This window comes from Pan paniscus, chromosome 8 (genome assembly GCF_029289425.2).
Source record: "Pan paniscus chromosome 8, NHGRI_mPanPan1-v2.0_pri, whole genome shotgun sequence".
Lineage (NCBI taxonomy): Eukaryota > Metazoa > Chordata > Mammalia > Primates > Hominidae > Pan > Pan paniscus.
In genome coordinates, this window is record NC_073257.2 from 29,705,405 (window position 1) to 29,729,995 (window position 24,591).

Consider the following 24,591-nt stretch of genomic DNA (forward strand, 5'->3'; position numbering starts at 1 on the left):
CTCTGGACCACAGACAAATTACTTAATCTCTTAAATTCTTCTTTCGTCCTTTGTAAAATGGGGTAATTCCTGTCTCATCTGGTAGCTCTGAGGATTAGATAAAGTAATATACATCAAGCAGCTCATGCTACATCTGGTAGCGCACAGGTTCAGGGACAAGCAGTGATTTTCACGATGCCCTGGGATTTCCTGACAAGTCTTTACTTGTGAGCGAGCAAAATGTACAGCTACCATGTAATATTAACAGACTTTTCACATATTAGAATGAAGAGAAGAACACAGTCCCACTATTATATTTCCTAACAATTTATTTATAACAAACGAATGTTTTAAAATTTTTATTGCTCACTGCATATATTTTGTTTTTATGTTCCTGGGAATGCTATAACAAAGCCAGGCTGATCTGAGTAAGGATGTTGATTATTATAGGGAATTTATGGGTACAAATAATTTAACCCAAAATAACCAGTTACCTGCGACAAAACTAGGTTGCGTCTTGTGTTTTAGATTACACATAATTAGTGCTTCTTCCCAGCACCTGTTCCCTTCAGTGTTTTTCAAAATGTTATCCTATAATTTACCATTAACTCCATTTTATCACTTAGTTTGGTCTCCACAATACCATGTGGTTTTATTTTCACAAGGACAGCCCCATCTTTCAAGACCAGGAGTGGCAATCTAGTCATTGGTGGGGGCACAGACTCCAGTGTTGAAATATGTTTATTAAGAACCTTTCCTTTCTTCTTGCTGATTTGGTATTTAACTCCTGTCTACTTGCTTTTGTAAAGTTTTGGTGAACTAAGCATTTCTTGGTTTCTTTATCCTGTTCCCACATTCTCAGCTCAGCAAAAAACCTTTCCCCATAAAACCCACAAAGAATAACCTGAAGATAACCTTGTCTTTAGGATCATCCCCCAAGGGAAGTCTAATCACCAGTAAAAGGTACAGGGCTTAAAAAGGGCGGAAATAAGCTTAGTTGGGTTTTTCTTTAAATGGGTTTACAGTTTCAGCTCATCTCATTCTCAGACTTCATCACAGGGAGCAAATGACATTAGGAAACCAGAAAAATGACATTCCTTGGTTGCTTTCGAGCAATACCCTCATTATTGCTAAACTGAGAGTTATTTGATCAGTGATTTATCCAATTATTCAAGTTATAATTCAACTTCCTTATTACATTTGTACTTCTAACAGTAACGTGAGCTGACAACTTCAATCAGGCCACCAAGAGGTACCTAGAGACGCATACATATATTTTTTATGCCATTGAATTTTTAAGTTTATTCTTGTATTGTTTAACTATTTTAGAATGCCTCACAAAGTTTAAATTTAACACCAAAACTGGGAAACTTAAACATAACTAGAAGCAGAAGTCTGAATTGGACATGTTAGATTTTTTTTTCCATTTGTTGTGACCATGTTTTCCATCTTTGTGGCCCTAGACTCTCTTCAGCTTTCTCTGTCTCCTTTCTTTCTTTCCTGTTTCCTTCTTTTTTATCCCCTTCAACTTCCTCCTGCCACTCCCACTGTCTTCATTTAGCGTGTTTGAGAGACATTTTCCAGATGTTAAGGTAACAGGCAAAAACTCACAGGCGAGAAACACAGATGACCTAAATACTGAGTGTGATCCGGTATTCCTAATTCTCTGAGGATGAAAGTGATTCAATTTACCTCCCTGTGTAGAGCTTACCCAACAATTATATAAACCAGGATTGAATTTTGAGAATGAGCTGAATCTAGATAAAATCTAATGTGTTCTATATGGTATATTATTATATCTCATTATAAAATATGATTTTGAAGTAGGCACAATTTATCCATTTATTCTGTAAATCACTCATATGGACAATATCGATGGAGTAACAATTGTGCACCAGGCCTCTGCAAGGCCTGAGGATTTAATCAGAATGTAGCTTTTGATTTCAGATTTAGGTTATAAAATGTACTTTAGGATTTGACGGTTAGGAGTCACTGCAAAGTGGGTAGGAAAGAACAAAAAATCACGGTAGCATGATGTGGTCCTGTTGAGAATGTTGATCCCTGCCCACCCCACCCTCAGCCACCCCCCAACCTTGGAAATAGGGTTGGGGGGGGCTTGAAAATTTGGGACTTCAATATTACTTTCTAATACATAGAGTCTTTCACTCTGACAGCTAAGGTGCTTTCCAGAAATTATCTGCTTTATCCCCATCACATTCTTAAACAGTTGTAATATTTCAAATAGATCAGTTTTTTAGTAGATAAAAATTGAGATTCAAAACATTATAGGGCTTTTCTAAAGCCGTATCACCAGGCAATGATATCATGCATCAATCAGCTCTTTCCATCTGGTCATATGTCTTTTTTTCTTTTCTTTTTTTTTTTTTTTTAGATGGATTTTTTTGCTCTTGTTCCTCAGGCTGGGCACAATCTTGGCTCACCACAACCTTCACCTCCCAGGTTCAAGCGATTGTCCTGCCTCAGCCTCCCGAGTAGCTGGGATTACAGGCATGTGCCACCATGCCTAATTTTGCATTTTTAGTAGAGACAGGGTTTCTCCATGTTGGCCAAGCTGGCCTCGAACTCCCGACCTCAGGTGATTCACCCACCTCGGCCTCCCAAAGTGCTGAGATTACAGGTGTGAGCCACCATGCCCAGCATTTTTTTTTTTTTTTTTGAGACGGAGTTTTGCTCTTGTCGCCCAGGCTGGAGTGCAGTGGTGCTATCTTGGGTCACTGCAACCTCTGCCTCCTGGGTTCAGGTGATTCTCCTGCCTCAGCCTCCCAAGTAGCTGGGTTTGTAAGCATGCACCACCATGCCTGGCTAATTTTTTGTATTTTTAGTAGAGACGGGGTTTCACCATGTAGGCCAGGCTGGTCTTGGACTCCTGACCTCAAGTGATCTGCCTGCCTCGGCCTCCTAAAGTGCCAGTATTACAGGCGTGAGCCACCGTGCCCAGCCTACCTGAACATATTTATACATTTGTTGGACTGTAATTCATTCTGTCCTTGTTATACATGTGCTTGGATATTTTTGCCTTGGTCTCTTAGCAAAGGTCTCTGAACTGACCTTAATGCAACCTGACTCATTCTCCATGTGACAAATACCCCAGGTGGAGGAAGGCAGACAGTGGCCCTCGTCGTCAGCATGTGTGCTCTGGGCAACAGGGGCTGGCTGGGAGCTTTGAGTCCAGGTGAGAGGTGAAGCCAGTTGGACTTCCTGGGTCAAGTGGGGACTTGGAGAACTTTTCTGTCTTACAAGAGGATTGTAAAATGCACCAATCAGTGCTCTGTAGCTAGCAAGAGGATTGTAAAATGCACCAATCAACACTCTGTAAAATGCACCAATCAGCAGGATCCTAAAAGTACCCAATCGCAGGGAGGATTGAAAAAAGGGCACTCTGATAGGACAAAAATGGAACATGGGAGGGGGCAATATGGGAAAAGAAGCTGGCCACCCCAGCCAGCAGCCGCAACCTGCCCGGGTCCCCTTCCACGCTGTGGAAGTTTTGTTCTTTTGCTCTTTACAATAAACCCTGCCACCGCTCACTCTTTGGGTCCATGCCAATTTTAAGAGCTGTAACACTCACCACGAAGGTCCGTGGCTTCATTCTTGAAGTCAGTGAGACCACAAACCCACCAGAAGGAACCAACTCCAGAAACACAGGCACTGCCACCACTTGTCCCTGAGGGTGCGTCTTCCCCATCTGTCTTCCTGTGCTGTCTGTCCCCCTGCTGTCTTGCAGGGGACACCCCTCAGTCTCTCCTTGGCAACTCACTAATTGAAATGCCTGCAGACCTCCCATCTAATAGAGCCAAGTTCCATTTTCTACACTGAAGTTTTGCTGAAGTGTTATAGAATACATCATTTTAGAAAAAAAATGAAACAACGATGCTACTGCACAGTAAATAAATAAGTTTACTGAAAGCCCCTGATCTAACCCTATGTGTAGAAGTTTGGTGTGTAGTGTGACGTGCATATTGTGAATAGGCCAAGCAACTTTCTGGTATGAGACCCCCTCAGGAAGAAGAACTGGAGGCTCTGATGGTTAAAAATATGTTTGCAAGTGTGAAGTGCTTTGTACAGGACACACATAAGCAGAGTCAAGGCAGGAGCCGACCCTGCTGGTAAAGGAAGGGGCAGCAACTAAACTAGCAGAAGTTAACAGGACAGAAGGTACTTAAAAGCATCCGTTCTGCCTACAGGCCATGCCCACTTAGCCAAATCCACAGAACCAACAGCTTTTTAAACTTTATAGGAGCATAGAAGCCATTGACAATCTGATGCAAACTATGAACTCGGTTAAGAAAAATGCTCCGATTTGCAGATTATTTCAGAGTTTCACAGATTGCTGCAGCCCAGTGTGATCATTTTGCTGGTTGTCAGCCATTCAGGATCAATTATTCATATAGCATTGGAGCACAGGGGGGAGACGAGCAGGCACATTTCCATTGCAGTTAGAGATCAGCTCCTGCTTGCCAAATGTGCTTTCTCCTTACCTTGCATCCATGCATATGGGCCTCTAGCAGCAGAAGTTCCGAGGAAAAAGGAGACCCAATTTCACTACATATTTAGTAATTAGCAACTAGGGATAGTTCCCCCAAATTTGCTGTGACTCACTAGCAATACAAATATAACAAATGCACAAGGCGAAATGAACCTAATAGTCACATAATTATATAAGCCAATCTCTTCATCCTGAAAAATCGAAGCAGATGTACATAAAACATTGCCAAGTGTATAATCTAAATAGCAAATCTGCAAAACCCTACTTAGTGTTTTAGTTAAGATCGAAACGGAAATGTCATAGACTAAAATGGTCTCCTCTTCACATCAATTATTTACTAAGTGAAGATATTGTTTTCCAGGCTGAACAAACAGCTTTGTAAATGAAAATCCACTATCTGGTCCACAAAGTTGCTTTCCCTCTCTTCGGGGGAAAGACAGAGTTGTTTTACACAAATGAGTTGGAGGCAAAAGGGGCATCCTATTAGCCAAGTTTGTCTTCATCCAAAGCTGTAACTAAACGACTCTATAAACCTTACAGTCAAAGCTATTCTTATTGTTCCTTCCCCCTCTCCTCACTACAAACAACAAAAACCAAAATGAAACAAAATTTAAAAGTTATGCAGAATGATCAATAAACTTGTCAGTGTGGTCTTGAAAGCTTTGTAAGACCACTGCAACGCAAAATCATAATACTTAGGTTTTCACTTAAACATTACCATCAAAGAGTAGTTACAATGACTTGAAGTATTTCCACGTGGCTGATGGCATTTATGCAGATGAAAAAGAGGTAAAAATCATCTTCGTGAAATACAGGGGTAACACAATGCTGGCAAGGAGTTCCGTTTCTACATTCTCCACTTAGACCTTTTCTCTAACTGTGGCCAGAGGAAAACAGTAAGTGACTGTAATTGTTCAATGACTCATGCATAGAGAATGCTTCTGACAGTGTAAGACTTTTCCTTCTGTTAAATCACAATAGGTCTAAAAATGTCTTCTTTGTGGCTTGGAAAGACATGGTAATTGAATGAGGCTAGGGAACCCTGGCTCACTTGAGAAGCTTCATGAAGATGATAGCAGTGAGGAGATTGTTAACACAACAATTACCATTTTCTTGTGAGACTATATTAGGAAAAAGAAAAACAACTTGAAAGGTAGCAAAGCAAATGCAGGCATAGGACATTTGGTCTAAAGTCTGTGCTAAAGGCAAGAATATATCCCTTTTTTGTGCAAAAAAAATCTCCAAAGGAAAATTAATTTTTCTTTCAAAATAGCCTTCTGGCTTTTGTATGCTACTTCACCTACACAATTCTGTTAGGGCAACACTCTCTCACTGCCCGTGAGACTTGCTTTCAAGTTACTGTTGAGACAGCTTAGTAGGGGAGGTGGCAAAGGGATTTCCTGATACAATTTGTCTTGAGGTGTGTGGTTTACCGGGAAGCCTTCAAAACACAATGTCTAATTGCTTTCCTCAAGTACTGCATGGAAAAATTCACATGCCCAATATCAAGAAGTTGAAGGTAAACTCCATTTTGCATCAGAGAAACGAAGTTTATCCACACTATGGGAGAAACAGAAAGTTTGAAAAGTGAATCAGGGTTATTATTACAGAAAACTGCCTGGATTTTTCTGAGTCTTCACAGAGTATGAGATTTGTTTGGAGAGTTGTGCATTTTTAGAACATTAATCACATCTATATTCAAAAGGAAAAGGATCAAAACACTTTCCAGAGTCGAATATTAATGATCTTAGACTGTGTAACCGATGCTGTTAGAATAGCCAAACAGGTAATTGATTAACTACCTTTCATTTTAAATTATTCAAAATTCTGAGTTAATTTGATATGGGTATTTCTCACCGGCGGTGTTTGATGTGGATAATTTATTTCTCACATGCAGTGGGAGTAATCTGGGGCATATTTTCAGTTTATCCTCTCACCTAACTTTACCTATCCCCCCTACATCACCCTCTCCAGTCCAAATTCCTTCTCAAGCATCAGCTTCCAACTAGACAGCTCCATTTAAACATGTCTTCCAACTTAAAATACTCCAAATTAAATAAAACATTTCTCCCTTAAATCTTAGTCTCCTAAGCCACCATCATCCAACAAATTACCTATAGAAAGTCATCCTCAATTCATGTCCTCATTAAAATATCATCAGAGTCCAAACACTGTGCTTCCAATGTATTCTGCCTTCTGTCTCTCAGATTTCTGCCCTTCCCTTTATCTCGTTCCCCTCTGGGTCCGTTCAAGGCTTTGACACTTCCCATCTAGATTTCTATCATAAGCTTCTTCCTTCCCATGTTGTAGGTTCTTCTAGCCTTCCTCCACTGTGCTACCAAAGTGATCCTTTTTTTTTTTTTTTTTTTTTTTTTTTGAGACAGAGTCTCACTCTGTCACCCAGGCTAGAGTGCAATGGTATGATTTTGGCCCACTGCAACCTCCATCTCCTGGGTTCAAGCAATTCTCCCACCTCAGCCTCCTGAGTAGCTGGGATTACAGGCACACACCACCATGCCCAGCTAATTTTTGTATTTTTGTAGAGATGGGGTTTCACCATGTTGGCCAGGCTGGTCTTGAACTCCTGACCTCAGGTGATCCACCCGCCTCAACCTCCCAAAGTGCTGGGTACATTTGTTGAGTGATTTTTTTACAACATTAAAATATGTCATACGTAAGTTTTAAAACCAAGCCCTTACATGGCATATTCTTCTAAGCTTCAAGGAAAAGCAATCATAATCAGGTGGGAGTGGGGGTGGGGGCGGGGAAATTAAATAAAGCAGAAAGGTAACAGTCCTGAAAAATAGATTTACAAGTCCAGAATTCTTACCCAATGTCTGCCGGAAAGACATCTTCCAGCCTTTTGCTGTCTGAAATGAATCTGTCTTGAACACCAGGAGCATACTATTATTGCTGCTCTTCACATTTGGTGGGCGCTTGGAACCGCAGAATTTGCCAAGAAGGGGATCGCTGGTATTGGCACCATCGTAAATTGCCAGGTAGTCATGGGAGCAGGAGGTGGAGGGAACCACATCAAAATCACTGAACCTGTGAAATGTACCTTGTTAATACTGATGTTTCCATTTGGACTTCTATTAAATTGTAGCTTTAGCTCTTGCAAAAAATGACAAGGAAAAAACTACCAGTAGAGCATTCAAAACTCACTTGATAGGAAATATTAGAAATCAAACAGTACTTTACCGATCGGTTCAAAAGTTTAGCCAAATTTGTTTTTAGTAATTACAATACACCAAAAACTGTGACAGCAGCTGGGGATGTCAAAGTGAGTAAGATACAGTCTTACATTTCAAGGAATTCACAGTCTAGGGCATATTAAAGTCCATCTGAGAACAACTTTTGACAAGTTGAACTGATATTTACTATCCCAGCAATACTTTAGTTTTTTAGGTCTCATTAAAAATACCATATTTACTCTTCCCTTGTTATTTTATGAGATGAAGTAGAACTTATGGGAAGCATGTTAATATAATAGAAGAAATGCTGCTTTTAGAATCACAGCTCCATTCTCCTCACAGTCTCATTTTCCTCTTTTAAAATGAAGTTTATATTAAGGTCAGGTGAAGAACAGGAAATTCACATTTAAGACCTCTGTGGTGGTCACTGACACTTCTGCACATGGTCCCAGCTCTCTGCCTCCCCAGCACTGGTAGGATTGCCCTAGGGGCACACTTTGAGGCTTGACATGGCTGCTAGGAGTTGCTTTGACCACAGAAATGTAAGCAGAAGGGATACATATTACTTTACGGAAGAAGCTTTACAAATGACTACTTGCTTTGCCACACTGCCTTCCCACTGCAGTGATGATCATGGAAGCAAATGTAAAAACGAAGCTTCCATCAGCCTGGGTTGTTGGATGACCACGATGAGCAGAGCTTCCATGCCAGGCCACACTGAACATGCTCATTAGAACGAGAAATCAACTTGTTGAGTTAAGCTGCTGTGAGGTGGAGTTGTTTGTTACTATGTGCATAACCTATCCTGACAGATGCATCCCTAACTTTTCTCTGTCTTATACAGTGTTTAATTTAGGCCTCATTCTTTGTCATTTCAAATAACGATTTCTAGAGTTCCTGGACAAGCAAGGCTTCTTACATGGATTTACTTTAGAGTTTTGTGGTGGGTTTATTATAGCTTATTTTAAAACTTGTTTAAAAAAAAATATTTGATATCCTGTCCTCATTTTTATAGGTTCTTCTGCTTTTTCTTTTTTTTTTTTTTGGGGGGGACAGAGTCTCACTCTGTTGCCCAGGCTGGAGTGCAACAGAGTGGCACAATCTCAGCTCACTGCAACCTCTGCCTCCCTGGTTCAAGTGATTCTCTTGCCTCAGCCTCCCGAATAGCTGGGATTACAGGTGTCCACCACCATGCCTGGCTATTTTTTTTAATTATATGTATATTTTTTAGTAGAGATGAGGTTTCTGCCATGTTGGCCAGGCTGGTCTTGAACTTCTGACCTCAGGTGACCTGCCTGCCTCAGCCTCCCTGTGCTGGGATTACAGGCATGGGACACCATGCCCAGCCTGCATTTTCAATTTATTTTGGCAGTAGCTCTAATAAACAATTCATAATATGGAATAATTTTGAAAATATATACTAAATAATATATATTTATATTAAAATATATAACAAATGCTTCCTTTTAACAGCCTTGAGAAAAAAAATTGTTGGTTTTTTTTCTAAAAGGTTTTGGTTGGTTGAAGGTTTTCAGACTGATGCTGAGGAACAAGATGAAAACCGTATTGATTTTCTTTTACCACATTTAACATTTAATGTTATTGTAAAAGATCAGGGAAGAACAATAGCTAGATAATTTCCAACAACACTGTATTCATTTTAATTCTCTACAGACAACACATTTATTTTCCACAAAAAGAATCCACAGAGATAAAATCTGAGTTTCTAAGAGGACTTAAATCTGCTTTGGCTTTTTATTTTACATCATTTTCCCAGGAGAGCACAGAAGAGATCTGAAAAGCCCATTGACAGAAAAGCTTGTGTAACCAGAATCTTTTGAGAGCCTTTTATTAATGTCTGTATCTTCTACCACACCTAGAATCTTATCTGTTTCCTAGAATGTAGGCTCTTAGTGAGCAATAAATAATTTTCTAAACCTGCAGATGTAGGCTGGGTGTGGTGGCTCACACCTGCAATCTCAGCACTTTGGGAGGCCGAGGCAGGTGGACCACTTGAGGTCAGGGATTCAAGACCAGCCTGGCCAACATGGCAAAACTCCATCTCTACTAAATATATATATATATATATATATATATATATATATATATATATATATATACACACACACAAAAAAAAATTACCCAGGCTGGTGGCACACACCTGTAGTCCCAGCTACTCGGGAGGCTAAGGTGGGAGAATCGCTTGAACCCAGGAGGTGGAGGTTGCAGTGAGCTGAGATCACGCCACTGCACTCCAGCCTGGGTGACAGAGTGAGAGCTAGTCTCAAATAAATAAATAAGTAAAATAAAATAAACATGCAGATGTAAATTTCATTATGGTGAGCTCCAGGATCCAGGCTGAAAACTGAAAAAATATATTTAGATTGTATACATACATATATATATATAGATAGACAAAGAGAGAGAGAATATATAACATACCTCTATGAGTTGGTGTGTATACCATGGTCGGAATGTTTGTGTTCCCCTAAATTCATATGTTCCCTAAGCTAATGGTATAGGAAGTGGGGCCTATGGGAGGTGATTAGGTCATGGGGGAGGACCCCTCACAAATGGGATTAGTGTTTTATAAGAGGCCCTTCCAGCTCATGAAGACACAGCAAGAAGGTACCTTCTATGAGCCAGAAAACAGGAGCTCACCAGACAACGAATCTGCCTTGACCTTGGACTTTTGCAGCCTTTTGTTGTTTATAAGCCACCCTAGTTTATGATATTTTGTTAAAGCAACCTGAACAGAACAAGGCAATAATCAATCCTACACATATGAGAAACAAACAGTGAGTCACAGTAGCAAATGGCTCCCAGTTACACTTCCACGCCTGTGCAGGCGTACTTCACAGACCTTCTGCTCCTGGCCATCTGACAGTTTCTGTTCTTTTGTCCCCAAGACCTAAAGGACACTCTGTTTTCCTACAAATAGTCCAGGTAAGAGCTGCAGTTTTCTTCGAGGTCCAGCCTATAGAACGCCTGATACAGGAACCAAATCAGGCTTGATGAGAGATGTCTTTCATCAAGACATCTCTTGTTCACTTGGAGAGCCAACTGATACATGAGGCCTCTGGAAGTAAACTGCAGGGAGTACAGAATCTTTAGGGTAGAAAATGATCACAGACAAATAGAGGGGAGGTAGGTAGGTAGGTAGGTAGGTGTGGTCTTAGCCCATCAGGCTTCTGTATGGAAAGTCCTACATGACCATGAACTATACTACTGTCAGAGTTTCCCACTACATGCCATACGTATATCACTGAAATAGGCTGTCAGGTGAAAACAGTCTTGAATTTTATCATTCTGGAGAGTGGGAGGTTGCATCGCCCTCATCAGTCTTGCTGGGAATAGGTAAGACTGGGAAGAAAATTGACCAGCGATGCAAGCTCTCTCTCATAGCATCAGTTTAGAGGTGTTCTGACACAGGTATAAAAATAGATTTCTTAAGTAGTTAGAAAATGTATCCTTTGAGGCTGGGTGCAGTGGCTCAGGCCTGTAATCCCAGCACCATGGGAGGCCGAGGCGGGAGGATCACTTGAGTTCAGGAGTTCGAGACCAGCCTGACCAACATGGTGAAACCCCGTTGCTACCAGAAATACAAAACTGAGCAGGGCATGGTGGCGCCTGCCTGTAATCCCAGCTACTCAGGAGGCTGAGGTAGGAGAATCTCTTGAACCTGGGAGGCAGAGGTTGCAGTGAGCTGAGATTGTGCCACTACACTCCAGCCTGGGTGACAAAGTGAGACCTTCTCTCAAAAAAAAAAAAAAAAAGAAAAGAAAAAAGAAAATGTATCCTTTGAGAGACAGTATTGGGAAACATTGAGGATGTGGTGTTTGGAGGAAGCCTGGCATGAATACACATTTTGACTCTTCATGTGTGTGTTACTTTTGGAAAGCAATTTGATCCTTCTGAGCCTCAGTTTCCTCATCAGTGAAATGGGAATAATCTATACAATTCCCAATCTAGAATCTATATATACCTCATATGACTGTTTTAAGAATACAATGAGACAATTACGGCACGTGTGAATCAAAGTTCTTTGTGTATAATAAATACCCAACACATGGCAACTGCTTTCTCTTGCCCTTCCTCTCTCCTTTGATTTCAAGATGGGCTTATTATACCTTGACAATCCATTTTATGATGCTCCTTCACAATTGTTGGGAAACTATAACGACTGTTTTAACTGGTGAGTGCTTATTTTTTGCCCTTAGTTACTACCGGCTTGTGTGGAGAGGGGGAGTGTCATTTCCCAGGTTGAACTGTCATCTAGGATCATCATTCCTCCGTGTAGATTTCCCTCCAGACTGCCGATGAGAATCAGTGCCCTCCATCAATAAAGGAATGGCTCTTCTATAAATAATGCTGAAAGGATTTTCTTAAGAAAGCCAATTTGTCTTACGTACTTGAGCTCGATCACCTTGTCGTCACTAACGGTGATGGTATACAGACAGTGCATATCATTTGGGTAGTCTGTGTATGAATAGGCAGGACTCGTGATGATTCCAGAAGAGAAATTGAACACACCACCACAGGCTGCAACAGAAGACAAGGGAATATGAAGAGAACAACGATTAGTCCCAGCATGGAAAAATGATTTTAAGAGATTCTATACTATTGTACATTTTTCCCTAAAAGAGGTAATAATTATTTTTCTTGAAGTGACTTATATCTCCCTTCACTGTGTTTACACATAATTCTGATTTTTCCACTAGGAAGGAAGATGAAAGACAGCAAGAGGGTAGAAATAGGGAAGAATATTTAAAGGTTCATCTTGGAAAGGAATCAGTCTGAGTCAAATTAATGGCCAGAGTGAAAATGACAAGAAGGAACATTTCACCATCACTTCGCTGTATTTCATTGACAGGTTGAGAGAGGGATGACAACAGTAACGAAGTATGGAAAAGGCGGCCAGAATGATGTTCTGGGCGTACAGATCTAGGAAAGGTTGTGATCTGGAAATCCGAAATAATAGAGGTCCCTGTCTCTTCTGTTAGGGATAGAATATTATAAGGTAAACTACTGGAAATCATTTTTGGAACTTTCCAGTTTAGTTCCTTCTGTGGGCTCAAATGCATAGCTCTCCAGTCTGGTGGATTTGCAGTCAGTTGTGAGACTGGTAAGGACTCAACTTGCCCCAGTTTGTATTAATATCACTGATCCTCAATCCTCAACAAGCAGGAGGAGGCCAGGCCCATTCCTCTCCAGGATTCCAGCAATTAACAGCTCAGAGCCTTGAGCTAGACCCATTAGTCAATAAAACAACAGACATAAAAATGTAATAAAGCCTTCTTATCCACAATATAAAGTGATTATTTTTGCTTGGGTTTACATTTGAGGATCAGATTGTACCTCCTGATGATCACTCTCCCTGCAGTGGAAAGACCTATCTATGTATATTTATGATTCTAAAATTATAATGGGGTTAATGCATTTTGAAGTATTTCCATGGTTTATACACTATCAGTGGACACGTTCCACTTTACATCCCCAGAAATGAGGAACAAATTGGGGCTGCCATGTCAGGCTCTTTATTTCTTTACTGTTTTTGCCTCAGCTGAGCCCACCTTGCAGGGAGCACTCTTCTCTATGTGCCTGTAAGTACTTGTGTGTTCAGACTCCCAGGTCCGTCTGTAAACGTGAATTACATGTCAGATAAGGGTAGCAATCACTCCTTTTCACTTTATACGTAATTATGTGGTCTCTGGAAGTTTATCAAGGCCTAAATAACTCCCATCTTGGCACAATATCAGCATTTGAAGTCTTCACATCAACGACACTCTTTAAGTGGGACTCTTATACTAGAATATATTGAATCTTGACGACTTCCTTGTAGGAAAATGAGAGATTAAAGAGAAGAAGAATATAAAGCAGGAGTTTACCTCTCCAAAGCAGCAGTTGTGCCAAAAGAATAAAACAAATCCATCCTTCTCTTTATTCAACAAGAGGACGGGAGAGGAAACGTTAATTGCGTGGTTCTATTCTGCTAGAGCCAACGGAGCTACACAGCCATATGTAGTCATACTTTACAAACTGTGGGAGTCAGGATGCCGATAGCAGCTGATGTGAACAAATTATGGAGGCCCTTTTCAGAAGTAAATACATATTTTTAGTCTTCTCTGGGGATGGGAACAATAATTTATTCCAAGGGAAACTATTTAACTTTCTACCTTTAGCAATGGGTTTGGTGGAGCAAAGATGAAATAGACTCAAGAAAGATGTTACAAGATTTGTGTGCCAGTTTGACTGCAGCTGAGATGTCTATTAGATAGTGCATAAATATTGTCAGCAAACTAACCAGGCAGGAGGGGAAAAGACTATTCAAGATCAGGAAATGCAATCTTAGAATTTTCTGGGTAGCAACAAATGCCTCTGTCCAGTCTGTTGCTCCTCTTTTCTCTTTGCCTTTGAAGCAGAGAAGCTGTAAATTATAGCATAGTTGAATATATCAATCTTTTCCATTAGGGCTTGTGCTTTGTGCATAGTGTTTTAAAAAAGTCTTTCCTATCAGATTGTAAAGACATTCTCTTATATTTCTTCTAAATATATAAAATATTAATTTTCGTATTAGCAAAATGACTTGAGGAAACAAAACAGGCATCTGGATAATTTGGACTAACAGGCAACTTTGTGTAAGGTAAGAAAAACAAAAAAATAGCAGTAGTATTTATTTAAATTAAATTACAAAACAAATGTCAATTCTTCATTTGATTTTCAGAGTAGTTCTAGCCAAAGTTCCTGAAAAAGGTCCTCTTCTTTTTAAGAAACAATGTGTATGTGTATTTTTTAACCATGAACCTCACTGACAATCTTTTTCCCTTAAATTCTCTGAATCTTCAAGTTAATGCTGTATGAATCGCAGTGAAAACTCTTTGTATACATTACTCAGAAAAGAAGAAAATTCCAAACTCTGTCATTATGGCTACTCACAGATTATCCTATAGGAAAACTTGAATCCGAAGTCTGTGATTTGCTCGTTGGAGTAGAAGTTAAGCAGAACAGGCCCGGCGATGGTGAGGGGAGCTGGCATCTCATCCCCACACACAGTAGCAAATGGGGTGGACGTGATGCTGTAACCTCTGATAATGTGCACGCCATCATTGACACAGCTTCCCGTCACAGCAGAACGAGCTGGAAAAGGCATGGAACAACCGCATTATGATCAGAACCTACACAAACAATTAATGCCATAAAAATAAAAACAAAAATGTGATGATTCATGCAATTGCTATAAAAATTAAAATGAGAAACAAGAGATATTTAACTTAGTTTCCTGTTGAAACAATGTTTAACTACAAAACAAGCACAGGTATGATAAAACAGGTAGGACTTCACAATAGACACTTTCCACCTTGAAACAATTCAGAATTTCCTTTCTTTAGATAACGGTTCCTTTAACTCAGTGACTGTAAACTGGGGACCGTGTTGCCTCCCCAAGAACACCTGGCACTATCTGAAGGCATTTTTGCTGTCACACTGTAGAGTGGAGTAGAGACCAGGGATGCTGCTGAAGATGCTGCTATACACAGGGCAGCCCCTACACCCCGGACCCTCTGGGACCCACAAAAAACTACCTAGCCCAACATGTCAATAGCGCTGCTACTGAGAAAACTCGCTCCAAGCTTATGTCCAGATAAGGGACTCCTATCATGGAGATATCATTAGAAACTCCTTAATGTTTATTGAACAACCATTTTAGATGTTCACACAAACACTATTAGTGTTTAAGGACTATAAAATATATATTATTGTTTTGTTTGCCAATTATAATGTGAATATATGCTCCAGCCTACCATCCCCCCAAAGAAAAATATAAAACGAAATAAACAAGAAATTAAAAAGATATGTGTCCACTACAACATATCCAGTGATTTTTGTAGGTGAACACATACTGTTAAAATATTAATTTGGATCATACCTAATTTGTATTAATAGGAAATGACACCCATATGGTAACCTAATTTGTATCAATATGAAATTACATCCATCATGCATTTGTATGTGATTAAATATTCTTCTAAAACATTATATTAGGGCCAGACATGGTGGCTCACGCCTATAATCCCAGCACTTTGGGAGGCCTAGGCGGGCGGATCACCTGAGTTCAGGAATTCGAGGCCAGCCTGGGCAACACGGCAAAACCCTGTCTCTACTAAAAATACAAAAATTAGTCAGGTGTGATGGTGCGTGCCTGTAGTCCCAGCTACTCAGGAGGCTGAGGCAAGAGAATTGCTTGAACCTGGAAGGCAGAAGTTACAGTGAGCTGAGATCGCACCACTTCACTCCAGCCTGGGTGATAGCGCAAGACTCCATCTCAAATAAAATAAAACATTATATTATTATGAAAGGAAAGGAAAAAAACCATCATAACTTTTGCACCAACATAATATATTAATGCCTATATCAAATTCCAACATATAGATGTGCCATCCACATTCCATCAATCCCCTATTGCTTGAAATTCTATATTCTCCACATTTCTGTAAATAAAAATATTGTTGAAACAAACGTTCCTGTACATAAATATTTGAGGAAGTTCTTCATTATTTCATCAGAATAAGTTTTCAGAAGTTAGATACTGGCACTAAGGTAAGACTATTTTTCAGGTTACCAAATGATCCCTAGATTGGTGTTGCCAACTTACTCTCCCACAACATTTTTGGCATCTGACATTCTTCCCAATTCTACATTTTCATTGCCCATAGGAAAATGTTATGCCCATTAACAATCACTCCAGTCTCATCCTTCCTGTATATGGTCTCCTGCCCTACATAATTACTAAACTACTTTCCGCCTCTATGGATTTGTCTACTCCGGACATTTCACATGAATAAAATCATGCAATATGTGACCTTTTGTGGCTGGCTTCTTTCACTTAATATAATGTTTTTGAGTCCATCCATGTAGTAGCATGTGTCAGTATGTCATTCCTCTTTATGGCTGAATATTTTCCTTTTTATAGTGATAGCACATGTTGTTTATGTATTCATCAGTTGACAGACATATGGTTTGTTTCCACCTTTTGGCTATTATGGATAATGCTGCTACGAACATTCATGCATGAGATTTTGTGTGGGCACATGCTTTCAGTTCCTTTGGGTATATAAATGGGAGTGAAATTATTAGCCCCCAAATTAGGTATGTATTTAATTTTACTAGAAACTGCCAAACTATATCTCATAGTAGTTACATCAGTATACATTCTCACCAGGGATGTGTGGGACTTCCAGTGCTCTGCAGGGATGCCAACATTTGACATTGTCAGTCTTTTTAATTTTAGCCATTCTGGTGCATGCGAAACGAAACTTCATTGTGATATTTAATTTTAATTGCTCTGATGATTAACAATGTGAAATACTTTCCCATTTTCATTTACAAACCACGAGAACAAAATGCTTTTATTTCATGGCGATGCTAACTTGAACATATATCTAATGATCCACATCACCCCAACACACAAAATTTACTTACTTACAAATGCCCCATTGGGAATGACCAAAACTACATTATTTTATATAAGCACATACTATGGCACGGTGGACTCTGAAATCAGACATCCTGTTTGCTGTTTGCTGTTAGAATACTCTTCCTATAAGAGCACGCTGACAAAATCGTTATGCACACTTACTTTATAATTCCAAGTCCCCTGTCCATAGACCTTGGTTCAAAGGTGGGTGTGTGACCCAATCCAGCCCAATAAAGGTGAATTTCAACACCCTTGTTTGATATTTGGAAGTTGGAATAGAGGTAGTAGTATGCTGGTAAATATAACAACCACCTCTCCGAGAGATTTGTGGCATTTGCCAATTTCCATCGTATAAATACTCCCACGATAGCCAATTTCAAGCTATTAACAACAAGTCATTAAATGCAGAATAGGAATAGATGAGCAAAATTGACTCTTGCAAGATGGTGCAACCCAACTCTAGCTTACCACGGGATAGAAGCCGTCTCTCTTTCTGATGTGGGTGAGGAGTACCCACTGTGAGAGCAGCACCCCTACAGCAATGAGAGGAGCCAGCCTTAGGATGAGGCTCACACTGGAGTAGCACAAAGTAAAAACAGAAACAGTTGAATATTTGATGACATAATTAAAATGCTGAATTGAGAGATTTGAGGCACACCCAACTTTGAAACCTTCCAGAATTAAAAACCAATGAATTGCTCCTTTGTGTTTAAACCAGGTTGAATCAAGTTTCCTGTTAATTGTGCCATAAAACCTCATAATGGATATGGTAGATATTTTTATGATTAGAGTCACTGTTGCTATTGTTTATACAACCCCACCATCCTGACCATGGTTGATTGATTGATTGATTGATTGATAATTCCAGTCAATCAATGGCAAGGCATGGCATCAGACCCAATCCAGGCCAATCAGATGTGTCCAAACTGCAACTGAGTAAGAGTCAATGGTAGGAGCCAAAGATACTAAACTTAAAAAATGTCTGCAGCCATGTTTCCTGACACATTAAGGAAGCCAGGCTGCCATAAGGGAAAAAGAAGTTGTGCAGCAATCAGCAAAAAGAGCGGGGAAGAGAGAGCATGCTGACAGATTCTTGTCCCTGGTTTCCTTTGTTCTAGAAGCCCTTCCTTTGATGAGATGAAATCACCCAGTATCCTTCTTATAAACCCTACTTTGTATCTAAGCTAACTTTTGAAGATAACTTGCCATTCAAAGAATCTTGACAAATACTTTTAAAAAGCATCTCTGTGCATTAAAGAGTTACCACACATTCTTAAATCATTTTAAGAATACATTCAGCTCCTTCGCTAAGATTCTCTTCAGCCTGCAGAAATCTTGAGGTATCAATTCAAGATATACATTTTTAAATTAACCTCAAAGAATTCCCTTATTTTGAAAATGCTGGAATAGAAATATTTCTAATTGGGCATAAATCTATAAGTTGAAAGAGTGAAAGACTGAACTTCAATGGCCTTTTCATGTAATTAGAAGCAATATGATGTGGGAAAAGAGGACAAAAAAGAAATAAGTTAAACTCAGATTCATGGTTTGAATATTGCCAAATTATGTACCTTAGTTATAACCTCAGTGTTTGTCTTTAAGACATCAAAAGCTCCACTGGAATTTTAAAAAATTCAAAGTAGATGAGTTTGAGAATAAAACAATTGTGCATTAGTTACAGAAATTATTTAGCAACAATACATCAAGTTATAAAACCAAAATCACAGAATGCAGGGAAAAATTGCTGATGCTGGATTGAAATCTTGGTCCCACATTTGATCAAATAGGCTGCTATGCATGTGTTAGGTATTAAAGAGTTAGTTGTTAAGTTGTGGGCTAATGATATAAATGATCACAGTGGCAGTTGTCTTAGAAAACAGTGAAAAGGCTGTGAAACATAAGGTATAGTGTCACTTATACTTGATTATGTTGACAAATAGTTGATTAAAGGAACTAGTTGAAATACAGAAAGTTCATTCATGAAATGGCAGTGGTACGAGACTAATCAAAACTCATCAACAATTTATTAAATGTCTGTATTGAACAATAAGGAAGTTTGTTGGGGAAATGCAGAGGAAGTTGACAAGGGATTTTAGATTTTTTGTAGATGGCAATAGAATATCAACTAACTAAACAAATTATGTAAGACAGTCTGCTTCTCAAAGCTTAATTCAGTAAAATGTAGAAATTATAATATCTGGCAACTTATTTCATGGATTAAAACATTCTTGTATCCTTTCTAGTAGTCGTTTGTTTAAGGTAGGATGTTATGCCCTTTCAAATTCTCTCCAAAAGAAATCAAACATGTACATAATATTAGAAGCTGGTAAAATTAGCTAAAGTCTAAGAAAATATAAAGAATTAACAACAACAAAGTAATATGCAAGAAAATGGATATGTGTGTCACTAGACGTTAAGTACTTTACACACATATATCATATTCTAAAGTTCTATATATCCCATCACTGCATTAGATCAAAAATATCAGCCTGATTCTTCAGTGAGAAGGTGTTGATGACAGACTAAAGGCATCAGAAAATAATTATATTAAACACTTTCTCATCATTATTGGAAGAGCCAATTGCATGTATAATCAAAATATACACAACACTCTCATAATTGGGGTGACTGTCTTCTAGGGAGAGAAGGAAACTTAGTTGAGGTTTGGAAAAACTTCTTCAAGAAGCAAGATGGATATCACAGTTGAGTTTATGACCAAGAGGCAGCATTCGATCAGACATATGCGAACTTGTGAGGAAGAGAAGCACCCTGAAATTGAACAACACTTTCTCCGTGGACTAGAGTCCACGTCATGGGACCGGGAACTCAGTAATTCTTAACTCTATCTTCAACAAGTGATTTGATAGACATTTACTACTGAAATCTCTGAGCTGCAAAACGATTCCCTATCATTTGTTTTTATGACTATTTTCCATCCTTCCTAAAAACTTTAAAACATATTCATCGTTTGCAATGGGCAAGGCTCTATGCCATGCAGTAAAATTTAATTTTTTGTTCTATTTTTCCAGGATTTATTACTGGGCAATGTCTAATTCCAAACTTCATCATAGTTCTAAGAACTATGAGAGAACTGAAGGAAAACTAAGGATGAGTAATTCCACAAATAGAATAAACTTGTGGGATTTAGAGTTGGACCACAGTTTTTCTCCAAAGTGGGGGGAGGGTGTGGGCCGAGACACCAAAGAGGACTAGAGATGAGGGAAAACCCTTTGTTTGGGATATTTCCATGTTGTAGATAAGATCAAGTATTTTCAGGAAATAGAAATGGGTTCTAGGGGCCAGGCACAGTGGCTCACACCTGTAATCCCAACACTTTGGGAGGCCGAGGCAGGCAGATCACTTGAGGTCAGGAGTTTGAGACCAGCCCGGCCAACAAGGTGAAACCCCATCTCTACTAAAAATACAATAATTAGCTGGGCATGGTGTCTGGTGCCTGTAATCCCAGCTACTCGGGAGGCTGAGCCACGAGAATTGCTTGAACCTGGGAAGCGGAGGTTGCAGTGAGCTGAGATCGCACCACTGTAGTCCAGCCTGGGCAACAGAGCAAGACTCTGTGAAGAAAAGAAAAGAAAAGAAGGAAGGAAAAAAAAGGAAGGAAGGAAAGGAAAGGAAAGGAAGAAAGAAAGAAAAGGAAAGGAAGGAAGGACGAAAGAAATGGGTTCTAGGCAGAGGCACATGAATTACCAGGCAGCAGTGACTGCGACCTATCATCTGTCTTGTTAACTTTACCCTGAGTAGCTGGGAGACTGGTCTCCTCTACGGAGGCATGATTCAGAGGAGGGGGAAGCATGTACTAGTATACAGCTAAGTTCCATTGCGCACGAAGGCCAAACAAATTAAAGTAAATTGGAGTGTAACACAGGCAAACAAGGGATTTCACAGAAACTACACCATCTGCTCCAGTGCTCTGCCAATTGAATAAAATATCAATAGGAAACATTTCAAAAGGACCACTGCCCACTTTTTTCTAAAGTAATGTGGAATGCGACCGCATTCTGAGTTCTTTAGAAAGAACTGAGAAAGCAAAGAGAAGAAACAGTAGTTGAGCAATACCAGTTTTTAAAAAATTTAAATAGGAGGAAATAAAGAAAACTGACAAAGCTCATTTATTGTGCTTCTTGATGGGGAAAAAAATGTCAAAAAGAAAAATCTAAAACTAATTTTTTTTTACTTTTTTTCTTTAAGCTTTCTATTAGGTATAACCCATAAACTGGGACTTCAGTTAATCCAAGAGAATTTAGGCAAATATTAGGTGTGAATCTGGGCCCACTCCTGTTGGGGCTTTGAAGCCATCTCTAGAGGACCACAAGCAAAGGCATTTGTCCCTCTGGTGTTTCCACCTCATGAACTGAGTGCTGCTCCACCCTCCAATGCTTGTCAAGAATTCCTGGATCTGAGAAACACTGAGTTTACAGTTTACTGCGTGTAGAATTTTTAAATTGAGAATTTCTAAATTCCTCATTATCACCAAGGTGAATTAATGTTACTACCCAATTTTTTTTATTTTTTAAATTTTATTTATTTATTTATTTTGAGACAGAGTCTTGCTCTGTTGTCCAGGCTGGAGGGCAGTAGCGCAATCTTGGCTCACTGCAAGCTCCGCCTCCCGGGTTCACGCCATTCTCCTGCTTCAGCTTCCCGAGTAGCTGGGACTACAGGCGCCCGCCACCACGCCCGGCTAATTTTTTGCATTTTGTTTAGTAGAGACAAGGTTTCACCGTGTTAGCCAGGATGTTCTCGACCCCCTGACCTCAGGTGATCTGCCCACCTCGGCCTCCCAAAGTGCTGGAATTACAGGCGTGAGCCACCATGCGCCCGGCCTACTATCTAATTTTAATGAAAGAATAATCAAGGTTTAGAAGGCACTGGCTTGCTTCATTTTGCCTCAAGAAGTGCTTTATCTATGAAGTAAGAAAACTGGATCTATAATTTTTTTTTTTTTAGCAGATCGAGCGCATCTAGCTGGCCATATGAATAATGAGAACACAAAATTTTGGACTGTTTAATATTTGGGAAAATAAAATAAGCAGTTATTTAATAATACCAGATTCCAAAATGAGGACAAACATCAATGGTCTGTAGTTCATGGAATGTCTAGTACTGGAAATGTAAAAGTAATGAGAAAGTTAGAGAAATTTAGACCAACATTAAACTTGGAGCAACTTACTTTGTGGTAAGCGGAAAGTAGGTCACTGAGCCTTTGTAACCTAAGAGTTGAGTGTGGTTCAACAATCTGTATTTTTCCCTTCATGGTAAAACCCTCCCTAAGCAGTTGTCAATGTTTAGTAGACGCCATATAGGGACAAGTGTGTTTCCTCACAGTATTTTGTAGCCTGGGATACCACATCTTTTCCTTGCCAATCCCACCTTTTGTGCTAATGGTCCACCAAGATGACAGATCTAGAACCTTCATCACCACCTAAGTCAACACTGGCTCTGCTGGGATCCTGGGCTCAGAAATGCTTAGCCATTTGAACAGGGTCTCTCAGAAACAGTTCCAAGTGCCTATAGCAGCTAGAAAGGCCAAGGCTCCTTCAATAAAGCTATGACCTTCCTTGAGAGCAATTCTCAGTTTCATCCCAATATATTGCACATGAATCCCTCAGGCTCACTTTAGAAGGGCTGGGGAAAGGTTACTTTTACTGTAGCTAGCGAATCTCTAGCTCGGTGATGGTATTCAATAAATGTCAGCATTGATATGGTTAAGGATAAGAAGCTAATTATAAAATAAATTTGATTAATGTCACCCTTTTGGGGAATCATCATAATTAGATGAATCTATAGCCAGAAATTACTCAGGCAGCAGTTTGAAAATGCTGAACACTTAAACACTGGAAATGTCACAAGGCATTGTTGTAAGGATACCATCTTAGAAAAGAATCAGTCTTCAAATGAGTGAGGATTGGCAAATCCATTAGTGGAAGCAGAAATCAATCTAACATTATCTGACTTTCAGAACTACTATTATACATATATAATAAATATATATTAGACACACACATACACACATATATAGCAAAGTGCTATATATATATAAGTATCAGAAATAAAGGTGAAGTAATTTGCACAAAGTCACTTGAATAGCAGTAAGTGGCTGACCTGGCATTAAGATCCATCCTAAATGCTGTGCTCACTTTCCCTGTACTATACTGAGATATTCCAGGGCTGCTCCCCTTTTTCTCACCTGATCAACTGAGCTCAGGGAGCTGTCTCAGGTCATGATAGAGTCTCTTATAATAATACATATACCACTGGTATCAGCAGTGCTTTCTGTGGCTTTATAGTACAATTACTAGAGTCTCCTTTCTTAGTCTGAATGATACGGTCTTGTGAGATGCACTGTTCATTTAACTTAATGACCACAAACACAAAATCCAAGCCATATGTTGTTCCCCTGCTATTAAAATAATTGTCCTAATTATAAAAGTAACATAAAAGTTATAAAGAAGAAAATAAGCATCTCGAATAAATCTGTCACACAGTGGTGACAACTCTTAATGTACTGGTTAATAGCCTTATAGATTTTATTCACACACATTATTTTAAAAAGAAAATTGGATCATCTTATACAAACTATTTTACCCTCCCTCAAGCCTTCATATATCATGGGCATCTTTTTATGGTACTGGGATTTTGGGCTAGCAAATGCTGAAAAGATGACACTTTATATTCCATTTTTACAGTGACATACATTGATTTACACTTGGCATTTTTTTAAGCAAACACATGTGCTAAAAATTACAACTGCAGAGATGTATGAAAAGGCAGTGAGGTCATAGGAAAAAGGATTAAGTGAGACAAGCTTTGTTAAATTTATCCATTTATGAGTTCTGACATGTCATTTTTATAAACCATACATTTCCCAGATGTTGAAGGCTATAGAACATTTTGCAAAGTGTAACTTTTCACTGCCATGAGAGACTAACCCAAGAGTAAGAAATTTCGAATATACCGAGGTAGCTTGACAAATCTGCAGATAAATTGTGGTTTAGAAATAGAAAGCTGATATGTAACAAGAAAATTAACGTGGTTATAAGTGGTTGAAAATGCCCACCTATTTGAAGGAATTTCCTTTCCACTGTGTGAAAGCCTCCATTAAACACCAAGTTGTGTCTATTGTCAGTCAAAGCCCAGCCCAAATCGGCATCTCTACTGTTCCCTCTGCCAACGGCCCATTCCCCAGAGTGGGAGAATGAACACAGAGGGCACTTGTGGCCAGGAACTCAGGCACTGAAGAGTCAGGACTGAGAAGATGAAGATGACCGAGATGGAGCAGAAGAAAGAATGCCCAATGGTAGTATTTACTAAAAGCAGGGCACATATATTAATTTTTTCTTTTTGAGACAGAGGTTTGCTCTTGTTGGCCAGGCTGGAGTGCAATGGCGTGATCTCGGCTCACCGCAACTTCTGCCTCCTGG

General features: G+C 39.4%; 1 protein-coding gene across 1 annotated transcript in view; it reads right to left on the bottom strand.

Annotated features, from left to right (window-relative positions):
* CUBN (cubilin) overlaps nucleotides 1-24,591 on the bottom strand; it is a 314,944-nt gene that overhangs the window by 38,430 nt on the left and 251,923 nt on the right. Inside the window, exons 58-60 of the mRNA XM_003831178.7 lie at nucleotides 14,617-14,817; nucleotides 12,093-12,222; nucleotides 7,317-7,534 (exon numbers count right to left, since the gene is read on the bottom strand). Of these exons, the coding sequence (XP_003831226.3) occupies nucleotides 7,317-7,534; nucleotides 12,093-12,222; nucleotides 14,617-14,817 (549 nt within the window). The remainder of the gene's footprint in view (nucleotides 1-7,316; nucleotides 7,535-12,092; nucleotides 12,223-14,616; nucleotides 14,818-24,591) is intronic.